The sequence below is a fragment of the Amphiura filiformis genome, chromosome 3 (genome assembly GCF_039555335.1).
Source record: "Amphiura filiformis chromosome 3, Afil_fr2py, whole genome shotgun sequence".
Classification (NCBI taxonomy): Eukaryota; Metazoa; Echinodermata; class Ophiuroidea; order Amphilepidida; family Amphiuridae; genus Amphiura; species Amphiura filiformis.
In genome coordinates, this window is record NC_092630.1 from 59,842,555 (window position 1) to 59,862,883 (window position 20,329).

The 20,329-nt window shown below is 35.8% G+C and overlaps 1 protein-coding gene across 1 annotated transcript in view; it reads left to right on the plus strand.

Annotated features, from left to right (window-relative positions):
* Window positions 1–20,290, plus strand: part of LOC140147372 (partitioning defective 3 homolog) — a 138,211-nt gene extending 117,921 nt beyond the window's left edge. Inside the window, exons 21-25 of the mRNA XM_072169149.1 lie at window positions 2,884–3,052; window positions 12,264–12,392; window positions 13,020–13,236; window positions 14,502–15,793; window positions 16,800–20,290. Of these exons, the coding sequence (XP_072025250.1) occupies window positions 2,884–3,052; window positions 12,264–12,392; window positions 13,020–13,236; window positions 14,502–15,793; window positions 16,800–17,145 (2,153 nt within the window). The 3' untranslated portion in view covers window positions 17,146–20,290. The remainder of the gene's footprint in view (window positions 1–2,883; window positions 3,053–12,263; window positions 12,393–13,019; window positions 13,237–14,501; window positions 15,794–16,799) is intronic.
* The last annotated feature ends 39 nt before the right edge of the window (window positions 20,291–20,329 follow it).

Consider the following 20,329-nt stretch of genomic DNA (forward strand, 5'->3'; position numbering starts at 1 on the left):
ATATAAATATCAACAGGAAATTACAAAAATGAAGGTTAACAAATTAAAAACTAATATTTTGCCATTTTCGAATACCTTATTCACAGAGTAGTTGGTTTGAATAGGTGCATATGTAGAGTCACATCAAATTTCTAGGCCTAGGGTGAGCCAAACTAGCTCCAGGGGTACATTTTGTTGTACACCCCTGCCAACAAATTATAATATTCTAATCAAGACAGCATTAGCCAGCTCAATGGGCTATTCCAGTTTAAATCCATACACCCCCTATGGAAGACATGACCTTAATCTCACACACAGGGGTTGTATATTTCAAATGGAGTTGCCCATTCAGGTAACCCCATTTGAAATCCACACTCCCTGTGTGGAATAGTACAGTTATATCTTCCATAGGGGGTGTATAGGTTACAACTGTAAGACCAAGGTCACCTGCACACTGCATAGGTTTGAGTAGTGAAATTTTGAAATCACAGTTATTTGAGCTGCAATGCAAGAAATTAATTTCATCCATAAGTAGTGTTAAATGTCTGTAAAACTCTTTGGATGTCTGACTAGACACTACACAACATCTTTTCAGTAGAATTCAATGGGATTTATAAGCTACTGTGACAGGTGAATGCCTTCACCAGACAGCACATGAGTACATTTCAGATTTGCTTCATGTTTCAACATCTCATCGTCATCTTTGTTCAACTTGAACTGCTTCTTTCATTACTCACTGAGCACAAGACCAAGAATTCAACCTTTGCAGACAGATCATTTTCTTGTTTTGGACCAAAACTATGGAATGCATTACCAAAACATATCAAAACCGCCTCTTCAATTGACATTTTCAAGAAACTGGTTAAACAACACTTGTTCAATATTGCTTTCAATCAGTAATTCTATTCATTTTGCTTGATTTTGGACTTTATCTGATGTTAGGATGTTTTATGTATTATATATTATTCTTGTTTTCATCCATTGGTTTTTTTTTCATGCGCCTTAGTGCAAATTGGTTTGATTTTCGGGCACGGTATTAATTATCAATAGTAGTAATAGTAGGTGTAACCCTGGTGATACAGATAAAACAAAGTCATCATCTGCTGCTTGATGACTAAGCACACTTGAATTGAAATGTACACTTCATTTAAGACACAAGTTTCATCAGTCAGATACCACCTGCGCTGATTATCATTCATGTGCAGCAAAATGCGGAGCCAAACACTTGATTAATTCTCTTTGATTGGTACTGACTGGCTGTTGTTATATAATACAGTTAGCGGCAGTTGAAGAGAGAAACCACACTGTAAAAATTCACGGATAACGCATTTTTAACACTTTATTTCTGTTCTTTACATGTGAAATTATTGGAGGCTTTGCTTACAAATAACACTACAATGTATTTACAAGGATATTTTTGATCAAATTTATTAATGCGCCAACATGTTGAAATCACTTGTTTTGCATACACATCTATGCTGATAACTGCTATCTGCACAAATTATGCACAAAAACAACTTATCTATTGTGCTATCTGGCAATTAGCATTCCAAGGCAGTGTCTCACATTTTTGCCACTCGTACATGTTTGGAGACGACAGACTGCTCTGTTTATAACTTTCAGATTAGACGTCATCAATGTATCATTTTCAGTTGATAAATGTCAAGTCATGTAAAGCTTGTTTTTGCAACATAATGTCATATAAAATAAGCCTAATGTGCAACAACATGTTCTATGGATTTAAAAACAAACAAACAGGTGTACCTTACTCATAGGGATTTTATTAAATATACAGATGCTAAAATAGATTTTGTGTGGAATCAATTCTATTTTCATCAGATTACAAACTGTTTGTTTGATTTCAATTTAATACAAGGTGTACCATACCATAATCACCTACCTAAGCTAAGATTGGCACATCACCTCATCTTTAGTTTACGTTATGCCAGAGTGCTTGATTATTATTCCTCCTCTTAACTGATTACGCAGCCAAACCTCTGTGTTTCAGTTTGACAGCTACCACACCAACTACCAATTTTTTGCAATTTCCATGGCAACATGCCTGAGTTGATCAACCATTTGAAAGCTTGAAGGGTTATTTTTATCAATGAAAATTTATAAAAGTTTTTTTTTCCTAATGGTGTTTTAAAATTTCAAGAATATGTTGATGGATTTGCCGCTTTGCCTATCATCTTGCCATATCCAAAATTGTCTGTTTAGGGTTAAGGAGTAGGGTTGGGATTTGGGAAATTGTACTGTTTTGGAACAGTGTAACCAAAAGTTTGGCTATTCCATTTAAAATTCATACTTGCCCTGTGGAAGATTTTGGAAATATCTTCCACAGGGGGAGTATGAATTTGGAATGAACACATAAAGCAGCTCCATTTAGATACACCCTCTGAGAAAGATTCAAAGAAGGGTCTATTGAACAGGAGGCAATTGCTTCAGCATACAGGTCTGGCTCACATAAAAAATTGCCATACACAATTCAGACATTGTATACTGTAATACTAATATGTATGAGCCGTCACTAACATATTTTAAAGTAGTTTGGGTGTGTAAACTATATCTGATTTAATTGACAATCATGAATGCGTGTCATGTAAACTTAGCCATACAGGGTCATAACTATGTTACACCCTGATGGTATTGTTTGGGAATCAAAACATGATGGTATGTTAAAACAAAGGAATAAATAAAGTCTCACAAGTCAAAGATTTCATGTAGTTCACAACTTATTTGTTTTCAGAACCCCTGTCCTCGTTTGTCTCATAATTTTCAGATTTGACGCCTACTTGGCCATCATGATGTGAATGTCTTCCAAAGTGCCTATCATTATGTTTGTTTTTGAGATGATTTATTACTCATTGTCGACTCTTGGTGATACTTTTTGATTTGTTACAGGTATGACATCAAGTAGTCAGGGACCAAATGGACTTCCATCCGTCATAGCTTCCGATCATTCCTCTGTGAGTAGCATGGAGCCAGGAATGAACCGAACCAACAGCAAGAGAAAGAGTAAGGACAAGAGAAAAAGTGGTGGTGTCTTCAAAGGACTGGGATCAATGTTCAGGTACAGTATTTTAATCATTCTTAGAAGATAATCTTAGAAATATAAGTATCTATTCATTTGTTTAGAGCTTTAAGTAAATATAAGTTAGGTACCAATGGAAAGAAGTCAGACGACACTTGAGCAGACATGCATCGCTAAATCAAAAAGTTTAACAAATTATCCATTTTTGTGCATTTTGTAAAGAATATAACCTTTGCTCGTTTTCTTTTCAATATAACCTAAATTATCTAATAAGGGTAAAGGGTCACATTTTAGTCAATGTTGGAGGAGACACTTGTAGCTATTTGAAATTGAATATTTTACCAATTTTTTTGTTTGGAAAAAAACCCTAATAATTTAATTGACTTTAAGCCATCCCTAAAACAATTACTGATAGTGCCTTTGCAAACATATTCTGACCTAGATTCATGATCAAGGAAATTTAAGATGACATCTTTTAGGTCACCTTTATTCATCTCAGTATCGATAAGATACCATCGTTAAATTATTACAGTATATCCGTGCAAATTTTAAAATTATATGTAAATGATATAAATGAATTTTCAGTTGTACATTTCTACAAGCCTACAATCTTGAAAAAAAAAGTACTGGGAACACTTGGTACAAGTTGTCGTAATTCCATGCAGAATTTGCAATGATCATGGAAATGATGTGTATTTTGTTTATGGACAAACATGACATCTACAACAATGATTTACCCCTCTCCTCTCCCCCATCAATCAATGTTGGAACACTTTTGTAAAACTGCTGAAGACATTGGCATTTCCCAACATTGCACAGGGGAGAGGGGGTCAGTTTTTTTGTGTTTGACACAAAAGTGTTCCAGACTTATTTCCAAGATTGTAGATTAGAGACATTTTATGTGTCAGAATATTTCACAATACTAGCCTATGACAATTCCATCAATAACTGATACCAAAAGGTCATATTGCTTTACAGCTAAATCACCACATTAGACAAAAATATCCAAGAATGTACCATCACCAGACGTCTCCACAATACAACCAATCAGGCAACCTTCTTAAATGTCAATCCTATTGTATTAACCAAGACATTGACTTGTCTTTGCATAAAATCTATACAAAATATACTGTTTCTTACCTCGCTTGTTAAAAAACCTGAGCAATATTATGCCTGGTTGTGCAATCCGACATATTGTTCAGAACTGAAACTAATATAGTCTCAGAACACATAATTTGTAGAGTAATCACAAACTTGCATTATGTAACCTCAAGATTTCCCTGACTCTTAATTTGTACTACACTTGATTGGATTGTTTTATGACAGTTTGCATCTATCTGGTAATTGTTAATATATTTTACAGGAGTGCTGTATGAGGCTAAAAAAGTGCAGAAGTGTTTGAAATTAAACAAAGCAATGCAATTTAATCAATGAATCTGGTTGCGCAATATAATCCAGCTTATTGTTCAGAACTAATATAGTCTCAGGTTCAGAACACATCATCTGTGTAACAATCACAAAGTTGCATTATGTAACCACTCAAGATGATTTCCCTGACATCTTAATTTGTCTTACACTTTATTGAATTGGTTTATTCTCGCCCTCTTTGTACATGACAGTGTGTGCATCTATTTAGGTGTGATATGGTAAAAAAGCCATGCAATTACGATGTTTTTGTGGCACTGTGAAGTGGGAGCTTAATTTTCTCTTCCCCTTAGGTGTGATGTACCATAACAATAGCTTAATTTTATCAAGCCATTCTAGCAGGCAACTAGGAGGTCAGTGATCATGAGTTGGCATTAAGAAAAAGGACATAAAAAGGATAAAGTTGGAAACTTGGAGTCAATATACAAATACCAATAACCAGAAAATATTGGCAGTATTTGAAATCTAAAATGCTGAGTCTTAATCAAAACAGCAAACTTTTTGAGTTTATAAGGGAAACATTACAGTGAAAGTGAAGTCTCATACAACCAATTTGTAGGACATGGACTAATGTAATTTCAATTGTGTCGTGCACTTTCTTACGCCCTGTCAGGGTAGAGCTTAATATTTAATTGATATTTCATGTTGTATTGTAAGAATGTAGTTCATGGTGATTTAGTTCTCATCCCAGTCATAGCAGCGTGTAGACTTATAATTGGGCTATTCCACTTAAAATCCACACTACCCCTGTGGAAGATTTAGCTAAAGTTTTCCACAGAGGGTTGCATGAGTTTCGGATGGAATAGACAGTTGGGTAACTTCCATTTGAAAAACTCATTCCAGTTGTGGTCGATATAGGTAAAGCCATAATACAGGGGGAGTATGGGTTTCAAAATGATTAATCCTGACCAATTACATTTGAAAAACCTACCCCCCCCCCCCCTGTGGAAGATATTTCCAAAATCTTCCACAGGGGAAGTGTGGATTTTAAATTGGACTCTTTCATTTTGACATTTGCTTATAAAACTACTTTTTTTTTTAAGCCTTGGTTTAGCAGCAGCATAGCTTTCGACACGGTCACACCTATAATGGCATCTTGATTCAGCTTAGTGTTTAGTCATAATTTGTTTTATTTTAATTGATATTTTGATAGTTTTTGCTTTTTATAATATTTTTTCTTAACAGCAGCATATTGTAATCCACAGCCTCATCTCATAAAAAAAAATTTAAAAAGAAATTGGACCAGCAGCACATCATTAGTTAAATAATAGTCAAAAATCAATCATGAAAGATGTTTTTTGTCTAAAACCACCTTAAAATGTTTCATGCTACAACAGGAAAATAAATGGTACTTTACTTTTGGTATGGATCTAAAATAAAAATGCTTCAATTTTGATAGAATAAAATGGAGTTTAATCCAATTTGTAATTATTGAAGGACAGGCAAACCTTTACAACCTGTAGGCAAAATATCTAATTCTCGATCATGAGAGCCAACTTGGAGTACGCACAATTATTTGCGTCAAGTGTACTATGCAAAGCCACACACTTATGGCGCAAGCACATATTTTGAGAATTTACCAATCACTGTCTTTGGTCGCGCGATTGCATTGTTCCACGAAAAGTACACTGCCACAACAGTACACAGAAGGTACATCCTCTCATGATCGAGAATTAAATATTTTGCCTACACTAGTTCAGTACATGATTATGTTCATAAGTTGCAAACACAACAATAATAATAATATTAGAATGAAAGTTCATCTGTGTTGGTAGTAAACATAATTTAGAGGTTTAAACCTTTGATCACAACACAACTTGTGTTGTGATCAAAGGTTTAAACCTCTAAATTATAATAATAATAATAATTTTTTATTAAATCTGACATTTTGGAATAATCTTAAGCTTGAAAATCTATTAAACTCAGCACAAAAGATGATGGATCTTTTCAGAGAGCCCTTGTGTTAACCAGTGCCTAGTTCATTGATTATTGGCTACCCTCTTTAAAAGAATAAAAAATAAAAATAAATGTTTGAAATTTTAAAAAAATTAAAAATCTTGAACTGTATAAATATGGATGAATGTAAATGTTTTAACTACATAATCTACTTTGTGGGCTAGTAAGTTGAAGAAAGAAAGCAAAACCAGAATTCTAATTACTATATGCAAAATGTTATGAACATTTTTAGATAAACCTTAAGCTTAAGATTCTGCAGCTCATGGTTGTCATGGTTTTTTTTAGTTCAATTAAGCTTTTAAATGTACTAGAGCTGAATAAGATTTGAATATTCTAATCTGTTTCATCGTTAATCCAATTTCTTTCAAACGAGGTTGCTTAAATATTAATGAAGAAAAGGCTTATAGTGTGTGGTATGTGTAGGGCTTAGATTATTAATACACAGATTGGAATTTTCTATACCTGTGCCCTCTAAGCGTACTCGAATTCAGCTGACGCCGGTACAGCGTACAGACCTGGCGACATAAGCTTATCTTCTGCTGAAGTTTCTTTTGTGTACGCTTTCGCTATTTGCGCTATTTTGAGTTTGCTCACGCGGTACCTGACTTAGCGTCGATCCCCTGAGGCAACATGCCATGTTTCCACGGTATGGTGTAGGGTCTGTCTGACTAAAATGAAAATCTTTGATGGACCGCTTATAAAATGAGCCACCATTGTATCATTCCAATGCCACAGTTCAGTAGTCTTATGTAACAATTAACAATTATAGCTCAAGTATTTGAGCTAGAGTATTTGTTCCAACACATTGAAACATCATTGTGGAAAAGTACATACATACATGTATGGGTGTAATGAACTCCTGAGGGGAGGGGACTCAAGTTTGGTTTGGGTAGGGTTGTGCTGCTGAGAATTTGAAAGTGGACCCATCAATCAATATACCAATTTTGCAAGAAATTTGGACCTAGCGATATACCAAATGTCAAAATTTTCTTCCAAATTTAACACAAATTGTTAATTTTGACAACTTTCTCACCAAATTATGGGCAGATTTCAACAATTTTGGCTACAGTGAGGCAAAATCGGGCTATTTTCTGCAAAATTGAGGAAATTTAAAAAAAGGAACCATCCATATATACCAAAATTGGCCTATAAAAAGGGGCCATTGATATACCAAAAGGCCGAAAATGCTACCCATGTTTGCAGCACGTCCCCTGTATGATCATTTCAATTGAAAGGGAGGGGTTCATATTAAAGTAGTATTTTGTGATTCTAGTATCATCTTTTTTATTGTATGTTTGAGTAATGGATATCCATGAAAAAATATATTCCCAAAATTTCAGTTGATTCAGACTTGCGTTTGCGAGTTGTACATGGTTTTGTTTATATTTTTACCATCGGTCTATCTGCTCTAGGTAAGATTTTACATGCAACATTTTTTAACAAAGGTGCCAGCCGGCTTAAAATTAATCATAAGAGTCTCATCTTTCTGATTAACCCAGCTGGCATTGCTGAAAAGTGACGTCTTTTTTTTAAGTGTCATCTTTAATTTGTGAGAAAAGTGGGGATGAGGCTATGGATCACAAAATGCCCCTTTAAGGCTGAATTTATATGCCATGTTATTTTGCAAATCCATGCACTCATGGTCTTAACACAGAACTTATTTTCAGGATCGTTGATTAATACATGTATGTAGATTGATATCCATTCCGAAAGCAAAAATGGTGATGCTCTTGTGTGTTGAAAATCCTCAACTCTTGAGCAACATCCCTGATCATGTGAACTGCTTTGACCAATCACTGCCTAGTCCAGCCATATCGTATTATATCACAAATTAATTTGCTATTCTTGATCATCAACTTTCAAAAGTAATTTAGTGTAAAACAGTAAAAATGAGTAACAATAAAGCTGTTATAATTTGAAGTTATAAGCTATCATCTGCAAGTACAAAGTTTATCCGCTAGTTTGATTGCTTGTGATATTAAAAATGAGCAACAATAAAGCTATTATGTTTAACTTTTCTTATTTCTCACAAACTTGAAAAAAGCTATTATTGTACGAAGGTTTAATACTTCAATTAAATTTGCAAATAAGCTATCATCTGCAAGTACAAAGTTTTATCCCTAGTTTGATTGCTTGTGATATGTGTAAATGCCAAATCAATGAACCATCGCTTTTGAAATGGCGCTTTCCGAAAGCAATGTCGCTATTGCAAATGGATGGAATGTAAATATAGCATTAGATTATGAATTGGGAGATTAAACTGCTTGCAATAATGCAAAATTGCAATTTCAAACAATTGTTTTAATCAATGAAAATGACTTTTTTTTTTGTGACAAAATAATAAATGCCAACAGAGAGAAACTCTGATAGGCACTGCTCAGAGATTAAAAAGCAAATAATATATATGATACAAAAAACAATCACAAAGCGAAACCATTTATACAAATATTTTATTTTATTTCACATCGATGAAATGGTTAGGGTCTGCTGAAATCAATAAATATAAGCAATTCTGGAAACCAGGTTAGTTATGAATAAAAGCTCATTTCATATTTTGCCATGTAAGAAGGAAACACAATTATAAGTGTGATTGGTACAGGAATTGTGATATTGGTTTGAAAGATGAAATATGACATGAGAAGTATATATTCTACTTGGCACCACCGAAATCATTAAACATTTAGGCCGTATTCTTATCCCAGATTTAAAACCAGGTAGGGTTATGAATAAAAGCTCATTTTATATTTTGCCATGTAACAAGGAAATAAAATTTATAAGTGTGATTGGTACAGAATTATGATATTGGATTGAAAGATGAAATATTGTACACACAATGCATATATTCTACTTGGCACTGCTGAAAATCATTTTAATGATTAAAAACATTTAGGCCACATTCTTATGCACACTTGGAAACCAGGTAGGTTCATGAATTAAAGCTTGCTTAATATTTTAGTAAGAAGGAAACGATTTATAAGTGTAATTGGTACAGAATTGCGATATTGGATTGAAAGATGAAATATTGCATGAGAAGCATATGTGACACAACCAAGGGAAACGAGTCGGATGTCGCTTATATTGATTTTGATATATTGGCAAAGAAAGCGTTAAAATTCTTTGTTTTGTATTGTTTTCAGCGGTTGATAAATGGCGTAACTTCGTAAAGAAAAGTCGTATCAACATAGGATTTTCAGTTTCTGAAAGCTCTATATGTCCTCTATAGAAAAATATGTAAAACTCATATTCCACCAGGGTCGACATGTGACTCATTCCCCTTGATCCTGTCACATAATTCTACTTGGAAATCATTAACATTTAGGTCATATTCTCATCTCAGTTTGGAAAGTAGGTTGGTTCAAGCACGTTTCATTTCAAATAAAAAATGATGTACAGAATTATGATATTGGAATTGATTAAGAAAGAAAGGTTAATGCATGATTCTACATTAAGAGATAATAATAAAACAATGATGATAATAATAATAAAAGTAATAATAATCATGATGATAAATTAATAATAATAATGAGGATGATGAGGAGGAGCACATGGCAATGAACATTTTATCCTAGAGTGCTCCATGAGAATTTATTGTTAATGTATTAAACCTTTAAAGTTGATTTCATCATATATTGTCGTTGACAGTAGGTTGTTGTTCTAAAGAACATTTAAGCTTACACAGCTCACTAGGATTTTATTGTTATTGTACTAGACATATCATTGGAAATGCACAACCTCGCCTAGATGTATATTTCAATGAAAACTTGTCATATATATTGTCTTTAACATGAAGTTGTCATGTTATGACCTTCAGCTGTCTATCACAATAGAATGAATTGTCAAATTCCACAAGGTTCTTCGAAATTGTCCTATTATTGTCTCAAGTTTGCTGCCAACAATTTCAGTCGGATGCTGCAGGCAGTTTCATCAGTTTGTTTCTCAAATTGCTTCTTGCTTCCCCTATATGCTGTAAAATGGCCATTATACAAAAATGGCCAATTTTGTAATACATTTAATATCATGCTTTTCATGTTCCAATCAGGTACCGCAAAAAAATTATAACAACACCCATATACGTGTATGCTCACTTTGTCCATAGGTCAATGGGCTATTCCATCTAAAATCCACACAGCCCTTGTGGAAGGTTTAGATGAAGTCTTCCACACAGGGAGTACAAGTTTTGATTAGAACAGACAAATTGCGTAACTTCCATTTGAAATACTCACTCTATTTGTGGAAGATACAGAGGGAGTATGGGTTTTCATAGTGATAAACTCTGACCAATTACATCCGAAAAACATACTCCCCCTGTGGAAGATATTTAGTATAGTAGGGTAGTGTGGATTTCAACTGTAATAGCCCAATTTAAGGAAGCTAAAAACAAGTGAAACATTTCATAAGTGACAAAGCGTGACAATTTAACCGTGTAAAAATTGTGACTTTTACAGAAATTCAAGAAAAAATGTGATTATATTCACGCCTTAATTGACTTGACTTTGTAGTCAAGTTCTTATCAAATTGCAACTGACAGTGCATAAAATTTAGAATGAATGAACAGACATCTCAAAGTAATGTACACATCAGCCCGACAGTGTCCATGTTTATTTCATGCTACTTTTAACATGTTGAGGACAGGCAAACATTTATCAGTATGTGCATTCTGTGGGGTAAATTTTTGCTACGTGACTTTCACTGCAAAAAGTTAATACCGATATTTGGATATTGTGAAAACAGGTTATTTTAAAGGTGGGTGACCTGATTGATGGTCACCCCCCCCCCACACTTTTCAATATCAAAATTGGCATATAATGAAGGCTCATAGTTTTCTCATAACTCCAGCCAAATTTAGGCCTAAGATACATTTTCTTTAGATAGTATGAACAAAAGCTGTAGCCACATCCATGGTGGTATACCAGTATGAACTGTTCTGTACAGGCCATTCTGATACACATTTTTTGTGTATGGTATATCCCAGAGCTGCCAACCCTTCTTGATCCTGCAGAAGACTTCCTCATTTGCTGGCAATCTTCTGTCTTCTGCAAAACATATTAAATTGTCTGCATTTACAGCTATCTGGCTAAAACTTCTGCATTTACAGCCATCTGGCTAAAAAAACCAAAACAAAATCAATTATTCGCCCACTGTCCTGTCCTTTTGCAAAAATAAAAAAGGTTGAGTAGCTTTGTTAAGGCATTTTTAAGGGTCTCAAAAAGCTAACATCCAGGAGCTTTCGAGGTGCTGATCCCACTCAAGGGCCGCTGCCCTTGGCGTGAGAGCGCCACATCCTGAGCTTTTTTACACTTCGCAGAAATCTTCTGCATTTACATATTCCAATGTTGGCAGCTCTGATATCCGAACAGCCTGAAAATTTTAACTCAAACTTGAAAGATGATTAATAAGGTGATGGGCTTTCATGTATTGTAGAAAACCAAGCCTTTAAATAAGCAGGAGCCAGGAGCAAATTGGCCCTTGTAAAGCCATCAATAGGTCCTGGTTCTTGTAAAATTCACACGAACTAGGAGCAATTTTCTAAAATAAATTGGTCCTGGTTCCAGTTTTGCACTTGATGCAGTAGTGTTGGTATGCTGTTATTTGTATGCAGAAAAGGATTTACTATTTGTAAATTGCTCCTGTTTCTTCAGAAATTGCTCCTGGTTATTGTAAAATCCCAGTGAACCAGGAGCAATGTTTAAAAACTCCTGGTGCTAGTCCGCTTATTTCAAGGCTTGTAGAAAACTCCAATAAAACAAATCTGACCATCCACCTTTAAGACAGCCTGTTCAGATATTTAACTTTGTAATTTCAAGTTTGATCTGAAATGTAATTTGTATTAATTTGCCATGCCTTTGTCTTATATCTTTATCATTTCTAGGTTTGGCAAAAATAGAAAAGATGCTGGTGGAATTTCACCCACAGAAGAAGATATCCGTAGCCATGAGGTTATTACAACAGATAGGCACAATGATATGGATAAATATAAGAACCATGAAGACCATCAAAAGTAAGTAGGCTGCTTGTGAACAATGATGTGAATGTTTGTTGTCGGTTACAAAAGCAAGATTTAATTATAGATGAAAGTTGTGAAAATACACTACCATTAGAGCAACCTGGTATCGCATTGCAAATTGCTACACAATTGAAACAATATTTGTATAGCAGTTTCTACAATGGAAAAGATATCCCCTCTTTACAAGTTACCATTTGTTACAAAATGAGCAGAAAGTCGCAAGTTGGTAGTTTCGAGATGCCCTGGCTACTGCTTGCTTTGGTGTTCTTTGTTTGCCACGCACCTTTTCAAGCCAGGAATATAACTAACTATGTCCTTTGTGAATGGGGGCACAATGGGCCATTTACGAAGGACATACTACTGGCTTGTACAGGTGAGCAGCAAACAAAGAACATCAACTCAGTCTGCCAGGATGTCTTGAAACTACCAACTTGCGACTTTACACTCATTTCGTGGTAGCAGATCACATTTATAAATCCTGGTATGCAATGCAAAAACAAACCCTGACTAGCACATAGCTGATAATGAACCACAGAAACGGCATTAACAAAGAAAGCATTCATTGAGATGTCTTCAGTATGCCAAATTTGTAAGGAAAGTCCGTTTTCTTCTTCTTTGCAGCATTCGAATTCACCAAGACGTACATAGGTTACGCGATGATGAGGACCATCAGAAGCCACCAAATGATTCACTCAGTAAATCGGAACGCATGCAGCAATTACGAGAACAATATCAACAACGCCACAGAGAGAGGCAAGGCAGATATGTAGATGATGATTTGGACGATGATCTTCTTGATGGGCGGGAGGTTGACAGATACGGCAGACCATCTCCAAGAGTAAGCAAAGTTTGATTTTACATGCCCTTCAATGTTAACCTTAAACTTTATAACAAAGTTCTGGAATTAGGTTCTGTAATGATGCTTTTAGACCTATTTTATGTAGCAGAAGTAAACTGAGCTCAAAAAGAAACTTATATTTTGTTACAACTTGTGAATCACAAGGTCATATCTTAAAATACTGTCAATCAAAATGAACCAAAATTACACAGAGGATTACTTTAATACTCTACTCAAAACACATGTCAGTAACCAAGCAGTTGTCCAACTGACACAACAGCAAAATGCACTGTCATGGGGCAGCTTCATGGACTTCCTCCACTTTCACAGCCCAACATTTGACACAGCACAAAAAATCTGTGAGAATGCACACAAGATCCTTGCACAGATGATAAAACGGTGCTGCTTTCTGCTTTTCATGCACTTTTTTCATGAAACATGGCTGGGCTGTGAATGTGGTCCAGGAAGCTGTTCCATGTCAGTGCATTTTGCTGTTGTGTCAGTTGGATGACTGCTTGGTTACTGACATGTGTTAAGAGTAGAGTATTGAAGTAAACCTGTGTGTAATTTTGTTCAATTTGATGGACAGGATTTCAAGATATGACCTTGTGAAAAATTATAAGTTTCTTTTTGAGCTCAGTTTACATTGCCTCATGATTGAAACATTCAATTGGAGCCACTTTTGCAGTTGACCTGGAGACATTTGTGCACAAGTGGTTTGACTATGTTAATGCAGCTAGCCTAAGTTACTTTTAAATGCTAATCTCTTGTGTCATTAATTTTCATATTTCACCAATTTTAAACTGTTGCATTTTGTTTTAAAGTCATCATAATAAGTTTCCACAACAGGGCTCTTAGAGAATATTCTGGAAAATCAATTGAGAAAATACAGCTTTTTATTGATATATTGAATATATCCCTAGAAATCCTTCCCAGTGGCAATTTACAGAAAATAGTCTGTAAAATGGATAATAAAAGACATTTTGTGTAAAAAGGACAAAAGACAATGACAGACATTTTGTGAGTGCAGTATTCAGCTTATTTTCTATTTAAATGTGTTGGGGGAATTAAGTTCCGGATCAGGCACTTAACTAATTACAAAATCACAAAATTTTTCACAAAATATGCAGATTAAGGATCATAAACTTAACTAATTACAAGATCACAAAATGTTATACAAAATATGGCGATCAAGGATCATTAAGCTTAACTATTTCAGAAATCATACAACTAGGCTCATGTTGGTATTTGGTTTTTGCTTTCAGATGCCTAAGGAACAACGAGGTTCACCGCACAGTCACAGCAGCCTTCCCGACACTAATAGAAGTCACCACTCTGAAGCCGACCATAGAAGAGATCATCGCGAACATGATTATAGGCAGGAACGTAATTATGAAGCGCCAGAGAAACCCATGAGCAATGGCTATAGAAATGAAAGGGAAAGACATGAACATGATAGGACTAGAGAATCTGATCCTCATGTCAATAAGAACAAGGAAGACGATGACGACGAGGGCGGTTTTGTTGATAGCAGATTTGCTCGCGATGACGGCCGTTCTGATAGGAGGAAAGAGAGTCGAGCTGAACGTCGTGAAGATATGCCCCGAGATGAACGCCGCGAAGATATGCCCAGTCATGATCGGGATGAGAAATATCGTTCTGATAGATCCCATGATGGCAGGCAAAGAGAACACAGATATGATGATAAACTTTATGAAGAGAGATATCGCCAAGCCAATCATGGCGATAGACATGAAAGGCATCGTGACGATAGAGGTCGCGACGATAGAGGTCGCGACGATAGAGGTCGCGACCCACGATATCGACAAGAGCCACATAATGATAGAGGTGATAGAACCTATGAAAGATGGAATGGTAGACCGGACGACAGAAGGGATGACAGACGACACAATCGCAGAGAGGATAGATCACGTGAATATCTTGATCAGCGAGAGGAGAGACATGATCGTTCTCGAGATCAACTTAATCATGGTGACAGGGCAGAGTCTTCAGACAGAGTGGAAAAAGAACAATTGAAAGAAAGTGAAAAGTCTGAGAAAGATAAAAGTGAAGAAAAGCAACTCAAAAGAAGAGAAAGTGAAAGGAGTATCAAATCTTCCAAATTCAGTCGAAGAGCGAGTGATCGTAGTAAAAATAAAAATAAAGATAAAGATAAAGGAACTAATAAGACAGAAGAGCCTCCGAAAGAGAAAATTGAGAAAGAGGAAAAGAGGCATTCTATAAGACGTGGCAAAAAAGGAGACAAGAAAGAAGACAGAAAAGACGAACCAGAAGTAAAAGACAAGAGCGATGTTAAAAAGGAAGATGAAACAAGGAGAGAAGAGTTCAGGAATGACAGACGAGATGACAGGAGAGATGACAGGAAGGATGAGAGATACAGAAGGCGTGACGATCCAAGAGAAAGGCCGCCCGAGAAAGGCGATCATCGGCATAGGCCAGAAGATGGAAGATATGATCCGAGAGATCCGAGGTACAGCAGGGACAGAAGAGGACCCCCACCACCACCAGATAGATATGGATACCAAAGTCTTGAAAGGTTAGTTATATTGTGTTTATTTTAATTTATTAATTAAAAGAAACAAGTAGTTTAACCCTAACCCAACTAGGTCTCACTAAAGCTCACTATTAAAACCACTCTGCGTGCATGCATTCCACGTGACTTGATGACACAATCAGCCCAAGTCATATATACCCATGGAATCATTGGCTGGGCCAACGTCACCTGTGTGGCTACATGTTAGGGATCTTCTGCGTGGCATGCAAGGGGTCCCGGGCTCGAATCCCGGGGGTGCCAAGTGACTTTTCTCCTCATCTTCTCTCCTTTTTTGTTTCTTCTTTCCCTTCCGAATAAAAAAAAAACACGGGTAGGGTTAGGGTTAATAGGAGTGGTTTCCTTTCAATTCAAGCTGTTCTTATGCATCGATCATTATTTGGCAGTTTGGTTCAAACTATTGTATAACATTTCCGGTATTTGGTTCATGATTATGCCAAAACTAAGAAGTCATCAATCCTGAATTCTTTCCTTTTCTTTTTAGCAAGTACAAAGCAAATGAGTCAATCAATATTACATCATTTGGGGTTTTCTTTTGTGCTTTATGCACGCATCAAGTCTTCTGGAGGCAGATTTGAACTAATGACCTTTTGTGGAATTGCCCTCCAGAAGACATGATGCATGCATAAAGCACAAAAGAAATCCCCAGTTCAAGTTATATTGATTGACTCATTTGCTTTGTACTTGCTCCATGCATCATATTTTCTGGAGGCAGATTTGAACTATTGACCTTTCATGAAATCGCCCTTTAATAAGGATTCTTTATATATGGAATCTTTTAATCACATTGGTCATATTAAACACATTCATTAGTTTATATAGTTGATCAAATGCACATAATATGAAGATATTACTGCTGTGAAGGCACTGTATGGAGGAGATGGCTTCAAAATGGCGATCAAGTAATTGCGAATTTGTCATCCCATGGAACAAATTTCCATCCCAAGGATCAGAGTTATTAACCTCTAAATATAACACTTTCTGTTTTCAGATCTCACCACCGACGCCCCAGACAAGAACCACCAAACAAGTACTATAACACCGCCCCCAGGGAAGTGAATTCTTCTGATTCCGAGCGCCCTCATCCACGACGCGTGGGTGGTGGAGGCGATGCTCCCCAGTATTCCAACCACTATCCAAACGACCAGTCGTCATCAAGACCGTATGCAAATGGACCAAGCACAAGCCATCGTCAGTACGAAAAACCGCGGGGAGGATACGATGAGAACAATTACTATGGCAACAGCGGGTACGGATCATTACGTAAACACAGACGAGACGAAAGAGACTATTACGATAGGGAGATTTCACATTACGATGCTGCAGCTCGTGTATAGGACATATTGCGACTGGGGGAAACGAAAGAGTTACACACCATAAACTTATGAAGGACAGACTTAACATTCCATGGTGTGTGTACAGTAACTCGTTCCCCATCCATACGATTATAAGGTGCTATTTTAGGAAGAAACCTACCCTAATTTACAATGCAGGGATTGTCTTCAAGTAGTATGAACTACTTTGCTGACTGCTGTTAGTGCTCTCATCTGATGTGAAAATTGTGAAAGTGTATTCCCTGCGAAGTTCTCTTGTCCAGGAAACCAAAGTATTAAATTCTCTCAACATAATGATGCTCTTTGTGTTGATGATTTGTTTCATCATATGAGTAAATGAATCTATTATTATTTATCAAGGTCATATTACATTCTTGTTAGTACTAAGTAAGAAAGTCAGTAGAAAGCGAAGTAGTGCCAACATATATGCGCACAGTCCAAGCTCATTTATCCGGCCATTTTAGGCTAGTTGAGTCAAAAATTGTCATAATATGCATGAAGCTATTGTGTTATTCTGCATTGATTGGTTGTCCAAAAGTGCAAAATTTGGAAACCAGTCGTTACCATGAAAAAAAGTACTCTTTCAAGTTACTAAACAGTACTGCAGACAACAAAAAAGAATTTGCATGAAAAGAAGGTCATAAGACATGTTTTTCTTTAGCTAAAATATTCTATTTAGCTAACATGTGAGAAATATATACAAAAGGCAGCCAGATTGTTGAGGTTTGATTGTACTTTTGCAAACCATTGATAATGATGAGGTTGATTGTTGTATTGATGTTATGAGTCTTGACTGCAAATATTGGCTATTCCAGTTGAAATAAACACTACCCCTGTGGAAGATTTTGGAAATAAGTTCCTTAGGGGGAGTATGTTTTTCAAATGTAAGTGGTCAGGGTTAACCATTTTGAAACTCATACTCCACAACTGGAGTGAGTATTTCAAATGGAAGATACCCAATTGTCTATTCTATTCATAACTCTTACTCCCTCTGTGGAAGACTTTAGCTAAATCTTCCACAGGGGTAGTGTGGATTTTAAATGGAATAGCCCAATACTGCCCACGTATAGAAATCATGGAATCCGTCATGCATTGCTTATTTAGGAATAGAATTGTCTTCCACTTTTTCACGTTTGCTATCTTCCTAAAAGTTATGAATAAAGAGGTTAACTTTTGTGCAAATTTTGCTAGCTATCGATTTCTAAGAAGATAGTAGATAATAACTCTTTGTAAAAAATCATTGTTAACCTGTGCTAATGATCACTACTGCAAATCAGGTTGAATTTCTTGTTTAAATTTACTTCACATAAAAGGTACAGAAACTGAAAAATGGTACACTAACAACTCATATTCAATGTAGAAAGATATTTGTCTACTTACGTACAGTGACATTGACCTTGGGGCCCATTTCATTAGGACATATGATCAATCTTATGTTTGATTTAATAGGGCATTTACATTTGATATTAGGTAAGATCAATCATAAGTCTTTGTAAAATGGGCTCCAGGTCCATTAACATTACTGACACTTTCATCAAATTTGAAATAACATAATGGAGTGTATTGTTTTATTGCATAGAAATGAATACTATTTGTTTATTTGTTAAATATGTTGTTACTATTGATTCAATTTGGATGCAAGAACAGAGATCAGATGATAATGTCAATGAATCTATTACGTCCACCCTTTGGCTCACTTTTCCCTACAATCTCAAACATCTAACATCTCTGTCACGACCACAGACTAATACAGACTATACATCAACAGCCAAAATCCCAGTGCTTTGTATGCTGTGAATTCTCGCATATTCATGAGGGCCAATCGTTCGATCGTGCGTGTCTAACAAACATGCTAGCGTTGCATGCCTTTGCGTTGTTCTGTGTCGCGTTCACGCAAAAGACAGTAAAAATATGCGGTATGTGCATAGCAGTTTCGTCTGACGCACTTCATGGATTGATCGGCTCTCATTATCAGGTGATGCCGAGACTTTGACTGTTTGTGGTTAGTCTGAGTAGTCTATGGTCACGACACAGATCTTTAACCTTAATATATGTATACATTCATAGAATAACCTTTAATGTTTTTAGTACATAAACTCATTCCCTACAAATTGAGGTCAAATTTTGTGCAATGATTGATCAATGGGGTTTCCTGAACTATGTCTCATCTCATATAGCGTGTTTCTATTGAGTCCCCTGCATTTTACCGGTAAAACTGTTCGCCGTCAGATAGCGGCGAAAGACGGATAACGGTCAGTTTCCATTGCACAATGTTTACCGGTAAACACTTGACAAACAGCATCGCTTGCACGCCTCGAAAGTTTGCCGGCGAAAGCTCGTGCACTGGGGTCAATCGCCAAGCCGGGTCGCCAAGCATTGTGGATTTTAGTATTGTAGTATTTTCTTAATTGTTTGGCTAAAAATGAGGTACCAAACTCGATAAAAGAAGACTGAAGTAAGCTTGTACTGAATAAGTTAAAAATTATAATAACTATATTTTCACAATTTCTGACTTAATAAGTCTGAGTGGATCAGAGCATGTCACATAAAATTCCACTTCATATATTGCACAAAATTAACTCTCTTAAAGCGTGTCAATATTTAAGAAATTACACAATATTTGATAAATAAAAGAAAATAAATAATGCTGAATTGATATGTGAATTGATTTACCATCATGATTTTCATGTTTAATTGATGGAAAATTGAATCAAGCACACACTGAGTCACAAATTCTGCAAAATTGCAACTCAAAACAGTAAAAGAAAAATGTTTTTACAAACATTGTTTCATTGGTATATTGTACGAACCATTCAAATACATAGCTATTTTGTAAACCACAACAAATTACTCACTCTGTGGGTAAAATACAAGGTGTGGTACATGTAGTCAATATTAATGTTGTCACAATAATATAAAGGTACACAATCATAACATAAGCTTCATTAAGCACATAGCAAGGTCGTGTTTTATCACTTGGAAACGGTGGAGGAAATGAATAAAACAAAATTTCATTGTTATTTTATGCTGACCTGGTTTTGTTAAGTTTCCAAGTAACACCATGTACTATGTATGATGAGGCAGATATTAAATTGACCATGTGAGTGCAAGAGTAGCCATAGCTGCCATTTGCATAATTACTATAAAACCAATCTTTTGTGAGCCCAATGGACATTACCAGCCTCAA